The following is a 14465-nucleotide window of genomic DNA, read 5'->3' as shown; positions in this document are numbered from 1 at the left end:
TGTGCACGTCATTCATCATAATTCCTACATGCTGTGTGTTGCTGTAACAGACACATTGTCTAAAATAAGCACATCTGTGTAAACAGAAAGCGCTATGTTTATGCAGACCACAGTAAGTACATCCTAGTCGTTACTTGCTAGTCAGATACCAAATCTAACTGACCAATCAAGTAACTGAATTTGCGCCGGAATCGTTCACCTACAGATGGACAGAATTTGCGTCTGGAGAAGATTCTAGTTTATAATGTAGGAGGGAAACACTGAACGTTGCTTGAATTGAGGTTCATGAGGATGTTTTGTAATGAATTCTGGACAAAAAATTATTCCATGAAGGTGGAGCGGAACGCAAAATAACACTTTAATATTTAGCCAATCCTCCACTTCATTGTAACGTGGTACCACCCGCTGCCGGAATCGGGGGCGCGCCGAGTTACGTCAGATGTCTCGCGAAGTTACATAAATACTGGTGCTGCTGCAATATTGCCGGTGTATTTCGCAGAGGCATTAAAGTAGTCAGCGTGACAACGTAATCCACGTTTTCTTCGAGGCAAGCATAACTTGTTAGCTTCGTACTGCCGAAAAGCAGGTAAAGACTTCTAAACCTCGATTACATTGTGAAAACAAAAAAATAGGTGAAAAAATGAACGGACAAATCAACGGGTTTCATAACTCGCTCATCGAGGAAGACTGCTTTCTGTTCACGTCCGAGTCTGTTGGAGAAGGACATCCAGGTAAGCTCACCCAATAAGAAGATGTAACGAACGTTAATGGCTAGCAAGCTGTCTGGTGACTAGCTAGGCTACTTACATGCCTGGTCGGTTAGATAACCAGCGTTTGCTGCATTATGCGGTCGGGTTAACGTAGATACGAACGAAGGTCACGTTTAAGGGTATTCTTACTGATGATCCCTTGTTAGATTTCACATGTAGACAGCTATTTTTTGAAAGTGAGCTAGTTAGTGCCGTTACGTAGTGGGCTTTTGCACGTTGGGTAGGTGGCTCACTTGATACTCCGGTGGAACCACGCGAGACATCATGCCGCTAACATTAGCCAGGTAGCTAACTAGGCCACATTAGCCTTCGCATGATAGCACATGCTTCATGGAACTTTTTAAACCAAACCTTGTTTGGCAAGTGGAAAGGGTTTAAAGATGTGTATATATAATATAGATATAACCAATATGCTTGTGTTTCATGATGTTGACATTTTATTTGTCGCTTTTATTTGGAAATTCCGTTTTTTTCTTAGGCGCGTATGCGCAGATGACCAGCACGAGCATCTTCCCTGAAGATTCGGTCAGTGCGCGTGCATCTCAGGCTAGACAAGCGGGCCACGCCGCGCGGGCACGACATTAATAATATCAACTTCTTAATTACGCTTCAATATTTGTTTTAACTTGGTTGCGTGATTATACCCTACGGGGATGTCATATCCATGTGCCGCTTATGAACGCTTCCCATTGTTTCAGGAAGAACGTAATTTTCACTATTGGATGACTAGCCGAATTTAATGCTGAAATGTGAAGCGTATTAAGCCTTAGTTTGTAGGCTACGCAGTGGCTCGTTTAGTTAACCTTGCTTTCGGATCAACCGTATGGCTTAAAACGGTAGTAAGTAGCTTGATAGCCGTGGAGTGACAATAGCAAGCAGTCATGGCGGACCTCCCGCTTGATCCACTGTTGCCCGTGAAAGCGAGCAGTGAAAACCCCTCCCACAACTGCCATTTTTGTTGATACTGTACATCAAATTTGCTTGTCACGCCGGCAGTGTTGCTAAGCGTATGTCTGGCCGTCGTTATGTTGCGTTTCCAAATTGGAACAAACTATTGGCGATTTATTCGGTAGTTAATGTTTGGCGTCCCATGTGCAGGCACGCTGCGGCGAAGTCGCACCCTTTTTCAGGCTTAACCTAATCCCGAGAGGAGCCGGATGTGGGGTATTTGTGGCAATTATACTAATGTGCTACAGACTGTATCCCTTGGATCGGGCGCCAGTTTACGTTCAGCTGCCTTGTAAAGCTGTCGCGTTTCTGGAAATGTAGAAAGCTACGCATTGTTCCCGTAGCATTTCGTTTATGTTCCGCTAGTGTATGGCTATTGGTTCTGAACCCACTGCGGCCACCACGTGGTAGCGCTGCAGTTGTTCTGGCCTGGCCCTGTGATTGGCCTTCGGTACGGCTTCACACGTTCAGCACCACGCAACCTTTTATGGTACCTACGGAAGGTACCCCTTCAATAGGACGCGTGGATTCTATTGGATAAAAAGGAACGAGGAACGCTAAAATTAGAACTGCCTAGTTTTTTTTGCGCAAAAGGGTAGTAAATACAGTTTTAACTCGGGTTAACAATTCATCTGAGCTTTTCTATGATTGCGAAGCGATTGCTGTCTTGACCAAATTGGGTGTTAAGTGCCGCTCTCCCATTCAACAGATAAGATTTGCGACCAAATCAGCGACGCTGTACTGGATGCCCATCTCAAGCAGGACCCCGATGCCAAAGTAGCATGTGGTAAGGACTTTCTTGTGATCTGCAATTCCTGCTCTCTTGCAAAAAATTCCTGGTGTTAACATGGGTCTAACTTGGGTATGTCATTGTGCCTGTCTGAATTCCAGTCAAGCCTTGTCCGAATTAAAATTTGCATTATTGATGGGGCATTGAATTGCAGTAATGGGCCCCATAGTTTCCTTTACCTTAGAGCTGTGTAGTGTTCTTGGCTGTGTAGTGTCCCTTGCCATAGCGCTGTGTAGTGTCCTTTGCCGTAAGTAGGCTATGTAGTGTCCTTTGCCATAGAGCTGTGTAGTGTCCCTTGCCATAGAGCTGTGTAGTGTTCTTTTCCACAGAGCTGTGTAGTGTCCTTTGCCTTAAGTAGCCTGTGTAGTGTCCTTTGCCCTAAGTAGGCTGTTCAGTTTTACAGGGCTTATAAAGGCAGCAGTATTAAGTTTCCCTCCTGTGGCGGTGTCCTGCAGAGACCGTGGCCAAGACGGGGATGATCCTGTTGGCAGGGGAGGTGACATCACACGCTTCTGTGGACTACCAGAAGGTGGTACGCGAGACCATAAAGCACATCGGCTACGACGACTCCTCTAAAGGTGAGCGAGCCGACTTTCTCAAACAGTCAGTTAAAAAAAACAAAACTCAAATTGCTCAAATTTGTTTTAAATGGTTGCATTATTTTTTTCACATGCTGTCGTGCTCTAGTTAATCCTAGTTGATTGGCAGTCTGTGTTACCGGGACACTAATTGTGTGTGTACGAATGTTCTCAGGCTTTGACTACAAGACCTGCAACGTGCTGGTGGCTCTTGAGCAGCAGTCTCCAGACATCGCCCAGGGAGTGCACCTGGACCGCAGCGAGGAGGACGTGGGGGCCGGTGACCAGGTGTGTGTCTGTGTGTGTGCGCGCATGCGTGTGCATGCGCATGCGCAAGACCCATCTTCTGACTGACAAAGCTGGGTGAAGTGGCATCCCACTGTGATCATGTGTGCATGTAAAACTAAAGTCTTGCTACAGTACTGTCATTCTTTTATGGGTAGGAAATAAAAATGCTGCTTTTTGATTGATTTGGAACAACCAGAGCGTCAGCAGGTCTGCAGGGCTCATCTTGTTTTCTGGAGCAGCTTGTGAAATCTCAGTTAATCAATCCTTAACGCTTATTGTGTGTAAGTTATCACAGCAATAATAAACAGGTTATTACAGCAATATAATGCAGTTTAGATTGGGGGGTGAGAGTCAATAAAAACAATGTGACCAATGACATGCATTAAATGAGTAAAGGGATAAATAGTGAATGAAGTGAAAAGGAATGGATATGTGTGTGTGGCTCTCGGTGTTCCTGCGTGAAGTTGTGCGTGTGTGTCTGCGTGTGCGAGAACAGGAGACTGCTGGGATGGATCGGGAGCGGTGGGGTCACGCGGTTTTTCCCGTTCTGAGTAAAACGTTTTGCCGCTCTTCCCTCCAGGGCCTCATGTTCGGCTACGCGACCAACGAGACGGAGGAGTGCATGCCGCTCACCATCGTCCTCGCCCACAAGCTCAACGCCAAGATGGCCGAACTGCGTCGCAACGGCGCCCTGCCCTGGCTGCGGCCTGACTCAAAGACCCAGGTAACCCCGCGCTGCCCCGCGCTAATTACACACACACACACACACACACACACACACACACACACACACACACACAGATACGGCCTGTAAATCTGCCCCAGCACTGAATAAAAACCCAAAGAAAACGCCTGTGTGTGTGTGGGTCCGGTTTCAGACCCGATGCCCTCCTTCCCCTCCGATGGCGTTGCGACGCGCTCACGTGTCCCCCTGCCCCCCCCCAGGTGACGGTGCAGTACCGGCAGGACCGCGGCGCCATGCTGCCCGTGCGCGTGCACACCATCGTGGTGTCGGTGCAGCACGACGAGGACGTGTGCCTGGACGAGATGCGCGACGCGCTCAAGGAGAAGGTCGTCAAGGCCGTGGTGCCCGGCGTCTACCTGGACGACGACACCATCTACCACCTGCAGCCCAGCGGGCGCTTCGTCATCGGGGGTCCCCAGGTGAGCCCCCCCCCCCCCCCCCCCCCCCACGCTGCCGCACGCGCTTCGTGGCCGGATATCCTGTCTGGCGTTCCGGGATGGGGTGACATTCGGTGTCTGGTGTAGTGTTCCCTTCCAAACGCAGCTGTGCTGTGCTTGCTGGTCCCCGTCCAGGAGGTGATGCATTATTTATTTATTTATGTCTCTTTGTGACTCCACCCCCCCCCCCCCCCCCCTCCTCGTTTCCAGGGCGATGCCGGCTTGACCGGGCGCAAGATCATCGTGGACACGTACGGGGGCTGGGGGGCGCACGGGGGCGGGGCCTTCTCCGGGAAGGACTACACCAAGGTGGACCGGTCGGCCGCGTACGCCGCCCGCTGGGTGGCCAAGTCGCTGGTGAAGGCCGAGCTTTGCAAGCGGGTGCTGGTGCAGGTGAGGGGGCGGGGCCCCGGGGCTGGGGTTACCTGGCGCTGTGGGTGGGTGGGTGGGTCGGTCCTGGTCCTGCTGGCCAGCTCTCTGGTTGCACTTCCGGCACGAGCCCCCATCTGCTAGTTGCTATGGTTCCAAGTGATGTCGGACTTGCGGTCTACGCGAGTTTCCCTACCTGGGAGGTCCACGTAACATCCTTATGTTGGATGGTTCTAGTCTGGCGAGGGGGTGGATTTGGGATTCTAGATGCGGCACGAATTGGCCAAGTTGTGACGTAAATGCACTTGCCGGTATAGCTAAACAAAAAGGAGTTTAACTGTTATAGCAGTTAACCCAGCAGTTAACCCAGGGCCACAAATTGTACTTAAGCATTCAGTTCCTTGTGGCATTTGCATTCTTATCCCCCTGAAATAGCTGAAGATTGCTTGACCATAACGGCAGCTACACGCGCGCGCGCACACACACACACACGCTTCCATCTTTCTTTCAGTTTATCTGACTAATGTGAGCGAGTTGGTTGGCCGAGTTGTGATGTGTTCCCGACTCTGAGTAAGCTACTGCCCGACATCACTTGAAAGCAGCAGCTTTAGGAACACGTCTGCCTCTGTTCGGCCTCTAGTATGGCCGTGTGTTTGCATATCTGCAGTCCTGTGAGCAGGACGTAGCCCCTTCCTGTTTATTATTATAATTTTTTTTTTATACAATCGTCTCTCTTTACCTTTTCTGAAATCTGCTGTATCAGGTGGCGTACGCCATCGGAGTGTCCCACCCCCTGTCCATCTCCATATTCCACTATGGGACGTCCCAGAAGAGCGAGAGGGAGCTGCTGGAGATCGTGAAGAAGAACTTTGACCTTCGACCCGGGGTCATCGTCAGGTAAAGGAAATGCCCCTAAGCCAGGGGGGGAGACAGCGGTTTCCGGGTACTGCTTCCTTTCGTTCCACACTGAAAGGAAAACGGATTTTATTTATTTATTTTTTTTAACTCCGCTGCTCCTCTTTGCCCTCCTCTCGCTGGCCTCTTGGGTTCCTGTGTCCAGGCACAGGGCCCCAGGCCTCTCCTGTGATCCCACTGCACATTGAGAGTAAGGCCCTGGCAGAAGCGCTAAAGCACTTAGCTTCCCTACGCAAGCTCGTTGCGTTACACCCCCTCCCCCCTCTTTGTTTTGTATGCATCAGTTACTGCTGACACCCTCACATGCTTCTTGGCCTCTGTGCAGATGAGGCTGAACTGTGCTGCAGTAATAATAATTATAATGCAAAATGCATCATTTATAGCCTGTTTTTTCCAGGGAGCTCGACCCTTTTCAGACATTTTCCAAAAATGGAAAGGTGTACTGTAAAATAATTTACATGCATAGGAACATGCATGCAGAAAATGACGATTTGACATTTAAATGTGAAGTAATGAAATCGATAAGCGGGAAGAGGGACTGAGGAGCCCGTCTCAGATGGGCGGGGGAGCTGATCTGGTGGATCCAGCAGAGGCTGGTGCTCAGAGGACTAGGTGTCGGGCCCCAGACTGTAGCTGGTGTTGGGTGTGACGGGCTAGGCTGTTCTAGTAGCTTTAGAGCGGAATACTTTCCATCTCACTGGAGTTTTTCCCCTCCTTGTTTTTCCGGGGTTCTGGAAAGGTGTCGGTAAGTCCTTTTTTTTCGGAGGTTCCTCTGTTCCCATCTCTCAGCCTATTGTAATTTCGTAAAAGCTTTACAATTTACTTTAAAAAAATTTTATTTATTTTTTTCTTCGAATAAGTGGTGGTTAACCTGGGTGTTTTGCCAGTCTAGGGATGGTAGTTTGTGTGTGCGTGCGTGTGTCTGTGCGTGGTTTAGCCGTGTGCGTGTTTGTGCGTGCGTGTGTGCGTGCGTGGTTTAGCCGTGTGTTTGTGCGTGGTTTAGCCGCGTGCGTGTTTGTGGTTTAGCCGCGTGCGACGGCCGCTAAATGAGTAAATTGTGTATTCCAGGGATTTGGACCTGAAGAAGCCCATTTATCAGAGGACCGCGGCCTACGGCCATTTTGGCCGTGACTCCTTCCCATGGGAGGTGCCCAAAAAGCTCAAATACTAAACGTGTCAAGCTTTTTTTCCCCAGGCCTGTTGGTGTATACTACAGAGAAGCCTGCACGGTCTTAGGGGGGAAAAGGTCTCCAAAAAACAAAAAACAAAAAAAAAAAAAGATCCTGCTTCCTAGTTGCTAAGTGATAGCCCCTCCCCTCTCTTTTTGGAAAACCCCCCTGTCTTTACTATTCCCCCCCCCCCTCCTGGCTTCCCCTCTGCCACTCCCTCCCTCCTCCAGAGCAGTCTGTGGTGTGTCTGTGTCCATTTGCTTGGCCCGTGTCTGGGACCATTAAGGAGTTTCCGCCTGGGAATGTGCATCCGATTTGGGGTCTTTGCTAGTTTTTAGACACCGAGCCAACTTTACAAGCTATTTGTCATGGTACAAGGGCGTGTGACCCCCCCCCTTATGTTTAAGTGTACTATCTGTTTGCTTCTTGTTGATGCTCCCCTGCCACCACCCCCTGCAATCACCTCAAAGTAGATCCCCCCCCCTTTTTAATTTCTTTTATTTCTCAACGTGTTGCTGTGAACATCCACGACCAAGCCCCCCCCCCCCCCCCCCCCCCCCCCCCCTCACTTCTACTAGGGGTGTCCTGGTCCTGGGGAGCCACAGGCTCCTTATTTCATCATTATTAAAACCAGCTCTGCTGATTTTCGTTAACTCTGTACTTTGCTAATGAGCTGGAGCAGTTGATTGGTTGACTTGACTTCACCTGGTTACTTGGGTCAGAATTTGGTGCTGATTTGATTTTTGAGCTGGAAAAACAGAAACCCTGTGGAACTTGTGACTCCAGGACCAGGGTTGCAACCCTGTTGACCTGCGCTAAGATAGAACTCAGTGATTGAGGGCTTGAGGGCCTAGTGGTTTGTGGTAGTTGGCATCGCTGTAAAGTGCTACTTGGTGCATTACTGTAGCGCATTCAGTATACAGTCTGCGACTGACCCAGTTGTTAAATTTAACCTGAGTTGAGACTAATGCAACACCTCCTTAGTGGTGACGACCTAGAAACTACAGGGCTCCATATTGAATTCCTGGGTAGCTGATTCTTGTACTAAGCTGCCCCCCCCCCCTTTTTTTGCAATTCCTCCACCCACTCCTACACCCCCTCCCCCACCACAATATTCCCTCTATCTGTTGCTGGAGGATGTATTGTCGATGGCACAAGGATAAAAGTTGTTGTTTTTTTGAAAAAGCCGCTATGCATTACAGGCTGACGCGCTTGCCAAAACGAAAGGTTGCTTAACTTAAAATTTTAAAAGAAAACAAAAAGAAAAAGTATCTTTCCTCCCTGTGCAGACCATTGCTGTTTTCTGACGTACTACAGAAAAGTCAGAAGCTGCTATCTCCTCTTCCCAACCCCTATATGGTCTGTAGGGCTGTCGGTAATACTTGATTTTTTTATTTTTTATTATTACACTTTTACAGTTATGCTGTGTTCCTCCGGTAAGAAATGGAAATTCCACTTGCTACAAAACCTGTTTTAAAGGTAGTTTGTTTCCTGTTTTTTATGTTTGTCTTTCTTTTCCATCCCTCCCCCCCCCCCCTTAAGGTTTTAAAAGGTTTAAGACAAAGGCACTCTCCCTCTTTACGGTGTGATGGCAGGTGTGAGTACAGAGAAGCCTGCCTCTATCGTTACCCTAAAGGTGGGCTGTCTTAGACACAAAATAAAACTCTCTTTTGATACTTGAAGACGAGTGGAATCAAATCTTTAAAGTATTCCTATTTATTGTGCTCTGAAGCTCCGTGTGGATACAGAGAAGCTGGAGCTTCAGAAGGCAGCTTTTTTTAAAAATTAAAAAAATAAATTAAAATTTAAAAAAACGAGCTTATTTAAGTTACGGCCGGAATGCCAGTGTTGGCCTGTGGTCCAAAGTGTCCTACAGAAAAGCTTTGGGTTCCAGCCTCAGCGCTGCCGTTGATGGTGTTCTTGAGCGGTTACGGATTGGGTGAGATTGTATTGACCGAGCACATCAGTCGCCCGTCTTTTTTTTTTTTTTTTTCTTTCTTTTTCTTGTCGCTTGCCTGCAATCAAGCGGAGCAAAGTTTGGCTGGTGTTGTACAGAGAAGCCGGCCTTGTTTACAACGCTCCCTTGTTTTGTGGCGTACGCTTTTTTCGATTTGGGATTTTTTTTTTTTTTTTTCCTTTGTACAATTCAGAGGTTGGTCAGTCAGTCTTCTGGTTACTGTAAAAAGTGCCTTTGCAAACTCCTCCTACACCCCCCCCCCCCCCCTTCCTTTGCCTAATCACCCCTCCTTCCCTTCCCAAATTGCTGTTCTTTTTGCTCCTCCTCCTCCCTCCCCTTACCATTCTTCCAGTCATGAAGAACAGGTAACTTGCATATGTCTCCTGCGGTCTTAAAACTTCCAGAATTGAACACGCATCCTCATGTCAAAGATATGAATAAAAATGCTGAATCATACTTGGTGTGTCTTGTCTGGCTGGTGAAGTTCAAGTACGCCCATTACCTTACAGGAATTTAACAGACGATCTTGGATCCAGAGCGACTTGCACAACTTTTTACATAGCATTTGCATTGCATCCAGTTATACAATGGCAGTGCCCTATGGGGGGAATTAAGTGGACTACTTCACCTCCCTAGTTGCACATTTGTAAGTACATAGACTGCAGCTGCGTACGATTTTCTGGCAGTGACCCTGTTTCAAGGTGGTCTGGACACCGTGGTTGAACCTGGGAAAGCATTCGATTAATTTACATTGGTTCACAGGGCACGTGAATTTAATGTTTACGTCTTTCAAAGCACACAGGATTCCTGGCAAGCAAGTGTTTGCCCCGCCCTAGCTCACGGAAAATGCTCTTGACGTCTGTGGTGTCTGGTTCTTTGTTGCTCGTTGCTACCGACAAGTTATCGCCCCTTTCAATTGAGTCTTATATGGGTTAGTTTTAAAAATATATATCTATACACTGTTTCACATATCAGGGCTTGATTCGTATGTGTAATGCAGATATTTGTACAAAACGGGTCATGTCTACCGTCTTCCCAATTTAACTATTTTCCAGAACTCTCCATTTCGAAGAGAAGAAACCTGGTCCTCTCACCACGTATTGTGCTAGCAATGCACCGAGTTTTAATCCTTTGCGAAATGCCGAATTCATAATTGCTCAAACTCTCCAGCAAAGACGAATACATCCACTACTAGCAAAGACTGATAAAAAATTTCCCCGGTTTGGATTTGTTTGCATGCGACGGCTAAAGGCCTGCGAAGCAGTCTTAGATACAGCTTTATCGCTTATAGCTTATGTACATACTATTCGTGGAATAGTAGCTATTCTGCGTGTTTTTGCTCTATGGGTCTGCTTCACGGGTACATCTTTGAATAATTTTACAGTCATTGGAAAACTTGAATAATAGCAGCTATTCAGATGTACTGTACTGAGTTGTAAGGGTAAAAAAACGCCAGCTAGCTACAGCTTCAAGTAGAAAAAAGTTTTTTAAAAACAAATACGTTAAGACACCAGACTTCCGCAGGGTTTCATCAAACAAAAATAATCCACAAGAAAATAAGATGTCAAAACCAGTGGTCGATGGCAACGTAGGCTACACGCATTTAAAATGGACCATTCAGGGTGCAGGTTATAAATCAGGTGATCAGTAGCAATCAAATGGCTGTCGGTCAAAGTGCTTTTCAAAGTCGGATTTTTTTTTTTTAGCTACACAACCAGTGGCCGGTGAGATTTGTCTTGGTGCATGCTGCTCACGTCGGCCAGAGTCAAACAGATAACAAAACAAACGAAAAGCCATCCGTTGAGAGTTACACAATCAATACTGCTCTAAATGCTAGTAATGTCCATCAATTATTTAGGATCTTTATAGCCGCGGGAAAGAAACTGGTGCGGTGACGACGAGTGGAGTTGGAGACGTTATTCCTGAACCAGCCTACCAGAGGAAAAGGCGGGGTGTGTATTAATAACGTTATAGGCGCGCTTGCTAACCGCCCAGAATGTATAGGTGTGGCAATGGAGGGGAGATCAGGCGTAGTTATTTTCTTATTTTCGTTTTGACGACTCTGCCCACTCCGGTCTTTTCCGAGAGTGCCTAGTTGTGTCCCCATACCATACCATGATATAGAGGGCTATAGGCTAGAACGGAACAATAAGTAAAATAGGTCGTTGACTGGCGCTTTTAAAAGACGGAGTCTGGATTTATGTCACAATTGAATCTATTTGTGAATATGGGGACATGGTTAGTCTAATTAGACTATAAATAAATTAGACTAACCATAATAAATAGGGTGGCATTACTCCGGAAGTCAACGATTTTTTGTTAAGGTTTGAGAAGTAGGCCTCAAAAGGCACCGCCCTGGCCCTGCCAGTTTCGTTGCTGGAGTCACCCTGATTGATAGTGTTAACGAGATCAAGTGTTGTGTCATCTGCGTATTTTATAAATTTGACAGTCTGATGGGGATGTGACATCGTTAGTGAAAATGCTTAAGACTTTCGGCCTTAAAAGTTGCTCTGCAAGCCGAGGAACAACCAAAACGGAACTGAACGCCTTGACTTCCGTTCTTCACGTTGAACATTGCGTTGTGGGATTTTTTTTTTTAATGAAGAAATCGTCTTGTAAAATGCAATGTTTGATTTAATTTCAACGACAAGCGTCCTTTGTATAAGGTAACCTAAGAGGAAACCCACGAGGTCTTCTAATTTTTCTGCTGTATTAAATTTTTCTTTTACGGTCACCCAGCTATTAACGTAACCTCTTAAGAAAAGGACACTAAGACATCATTATCATAGATCCACGTCACCAAGTCGTACCTTGCATAAACAATAATAACATATCTCACGTTGGGCAGCAATGTATGTATAAATACGTCGCACCCTAGTCAAAGATTTGCATCTCAGGAGTACAAACATGATGTCACCAGGAAGGCACAGAATGTAAAGATTACACAGGAGTTTTCTATCTTTATTTTTGTGTTTGTTGAGAAAATCAACCTTTAAATGTCACTCAAAATACAAAATATGAGAGAAAATGTTACAACGGTGGTGTGTGGAGAAAAGGCCATTCTGTCCATGTAATCTTATAACCCCCCCCCCCCCCCTCCATCTAAAGGGTAGGCAAACAAGTTTTTAACATCTTCAGGCATGTTAAAAATAATTCAGTCCAAGTAACTTTTCTCAAGCTATCATGAGACTCCAACCCCTCTACTCAAGGACCAAACTATGAGTCCTCATGTGAGAGTTAACTTGGTTTTCTATGCATCCGGTGACTTTGCGTGCTCATTTGATTTCTTCTGTCGTGTGTGACAGTTTAACACTTAGAAGCCGTGACAGTTTAACACTTAGAAGCCATGCCCGTGGCTTTTATCCGTAATAGAGTCATATAATCATAACTGACGTGCTACCCTGCTTATGGGTAATGTTATATTCATGACTGTTGCTTAACATTTAAACCTGTGTTGTTCCATGCCATGGCCTTCACTGTCCATTGAACCAAATTAAAATGTTGCGACGTGCTGTGATTGTGGTAAAGGTATAATGTTGGTTAAAACTATACTCATACACACGTAGGCTTGCGGGACTGTTATTCTCTAGTGAAGATTTTCCCTCCAGTATTTTTTCCCCCGCATAATATATTCTGTTGAGACCCTCGTTCTCATGATAGATAACACTCAACCTCTGGATCTTCTTTTGTCCGTATGGATAGGGTTTAGGTAATCTGTATTTTCCAGACGTTGTCTGTTATCAAGACGGACATTGTGTGCTGGCTGTGACGTGGTGTCTTGGGCAATGTAGATTCTGTGTTTAACTTTTGTGGCAGGCTGTGTTCCTCTGGAATGCCGTCTTTCCAGAAGGTTTTTTTTTTTTTTTTTTGCGCTGCAGCTTTCCTCTTATCTGACATTGTAGTGTGAGCAGACCTGGGTCAAATACAAATTTGTTTTGGATTGAAATAGTTTTCTGTGCTCTATTTATCTTGCCTGGTGTAATTGAGCCAGCCAATATGACCAGAAAGAAGGGATTGCACTTTTTGAGAGTATTTCATTGGTTCCAATACACCAGACAAGAATAGTAAAGTGTAGAAAAGTGTTTGAATCCAAAACAAATATGTATCTGACCCAGGTCAGGATGTGAGCAGGTCAGCTCTGTCATGTTCCAGAATACACATACAGATTGTGAAGTATTACCCAGATCAGGGCTGCCCAAACACTGTTTCTCTAAATCTGCCATCCTGTAGGTTTTCACTCCAGCCCTGACAAAGCACTCCAGATCCAATAGCCAGAGGGCTCGTTACATCGTTGAGATGCTAATTAGTAAAATCAGGTGTGCCAACTTACGGTTGAAATTTGGCACACCTGATTTAGACACATTGGCTTAGATAGTCAGGGAGTTTCAAACTATTCGTCTGCGGCCAGAGAGAACTCTCAAGCATTCGTTGCCCTTTAACTAGGATGGGAATGACCATGGTGGTGATACATGAATCCGCTTCCTTGCCCCCTAAGAAGATGGAAGACGTTTTCCTGGTAAGTATTGACAGAATCCCTTTTCGGAGCGAAGCAGCCATTACCTGGCTGAGGAAAGCACTATCTTCATTCATTCACCCATTTTCGGAGGCAAGCCTCGTTGGTAATCCCAAGTACACTGTTTGATTTCCACGTTTTATTGACTGTCCAGTTGATTGTAATCCTCAGAATTCAGATAATCGTTCTCCAAACCAGTTGAGAAATTCTGAAGACTATCCACTTGATAGTGATCTCCTTGCCCATGTTTTGATCGACTCTGGAATTCTCCCCAAACTTTGTAGCTGCACAGGGATGGTGCCTTATTTGCTGGCCAAAAAAAATTCCTCCAATTCTTGATGACAAGTCAAAAAACACTGTTCTGTTGACCCAAGAAAGCTGATTACAGTTGCAATACTCTTAAGATGGCTGGAAATATTCTCATGTGCTTATCATTGCTATAATAACTTCCTTGATGTAGTAATATTGTTAGCTGATGACATCTAAAAATGACATTTGCCCAATGAGATTTGATTATCATAAGCGTTAATGTTTATGCGAACAGCGCTTATTTTGGCTTGTATTAGTTGGTTCCAAATTAAATTTTCCACATTAGCACCAGACCTGGCCTGAATACATATTTGACGTACTTATCTGTTTGGGTGCAGATACATTAAAAAAACTCCTGCTGATGCCTGAGAATGACCAATGAAACATGTCACTCGGTGAAATGCGCTTTAGTGTGAAAGAAGAGCAACACAAGCAGGGAACCCAGAGACGTGGGACTGGCCTTTACCAGGGCCTGGACTAGGAGCTGTGTAGAGGAGGTGGTAAAACAATAGTGTTTATGAGACACATGTATGACCTCATATTGCCTGTACATTGGGGATAATTAACAAGATTAATGATTAAAATCAGGCGGCAAGGCCCGGGTCACTGGTAGAGTTCTTTGGGCAGAGATGGGCAGATGACAGACCGATAGTATAAGCCTGACAGTGGAGACGAGA

General features: G+C 46.0%; 1 protein-coding gene across 2 annotated transcripts; it reads left to right on the top strand.

Moving 5' to 3' along the window:
- The first annotated feature begins 430 nt into the window (after positions 1–430).
- On the top strand, positions 431–9422 carry mat2ab (methionine adenosyltransferase II, alpha b). 2 transcript variants are annotated; one of them, XM_035379448.1, is made up of 10 exons: positions 431–731; positions 1249–1295; positions 2428–2505; positions 2964–3086; positions 3262–3374; positions 3955–4098; positions 4320–4538; positions 4767–4949; positions 5689–5822; positions 6909–9422. In XM_035379448.1, exons 4-10 carry the CDS (start codon positions 2984–2986, stop codon positions 7009–7011), a joined length of 999 nt encoding a protein of 332 aa, XP_035235339.1. In that variant the 5' UTR covers positions 431–731; positions 1249–1295; positions 2428–2505; positions 2964–2983; the 3' UTR covers positions 7012–9422. The 2 variants fall into 2 exon arrangements, with proteins under 2 accessions (XP_035235339.1, XP_035235338.1); XM_035379447.1 differs by lacking the exon at positions 1249–1295.
- The last annotated feature ends 5043 nt before the right edge of the window (positions 9423–14465 follow it).

Source organism: Anguilla anguilla, chromosome 10 (assembly GCF_013347855.1).
Source record: "Anguilla anguilla isolate fAngAng1 chromosome 10, fAngAng1.pri, whole genome shotgun sequence".
NCBI classification, from domain to species: domain Eukaryota; kingdom Metazoa; phylum Chordata; class Actinopteri; order Anguilliformes; family Anguillidae; genus Anguilla; species Anguilla anguilla.
Note: the sequence above shows the minus strand (reverse complement) of the source record. Positions and strands in the feature narration are given on the sequence as shown.

Bases quoted from the DNA above. Each gene is read 5' to 3' on its own strand.
- mat2ab (XM_035379447.1), top strand. From the start codon at position 641: ATGAACGGACAAATCAACGGGTTTCATAACTCGCTCATCGAGGAAGAC. The intron at 2,506-2,963 runs GTAAGGACTTTC...GGTGTCCTGCAG, and splicing joins CGATGCCAAAGTAGCATGTG to AGACCGTGGCCAAGACGGGG. The intron at 4,950-5,688 runs GTGAGGGGGCGG...CTGCTGTATCAG, and splicing joins GCAAGCGGGTGCTGGTGCAG to GTGGCGTACGCCATCGGAGT.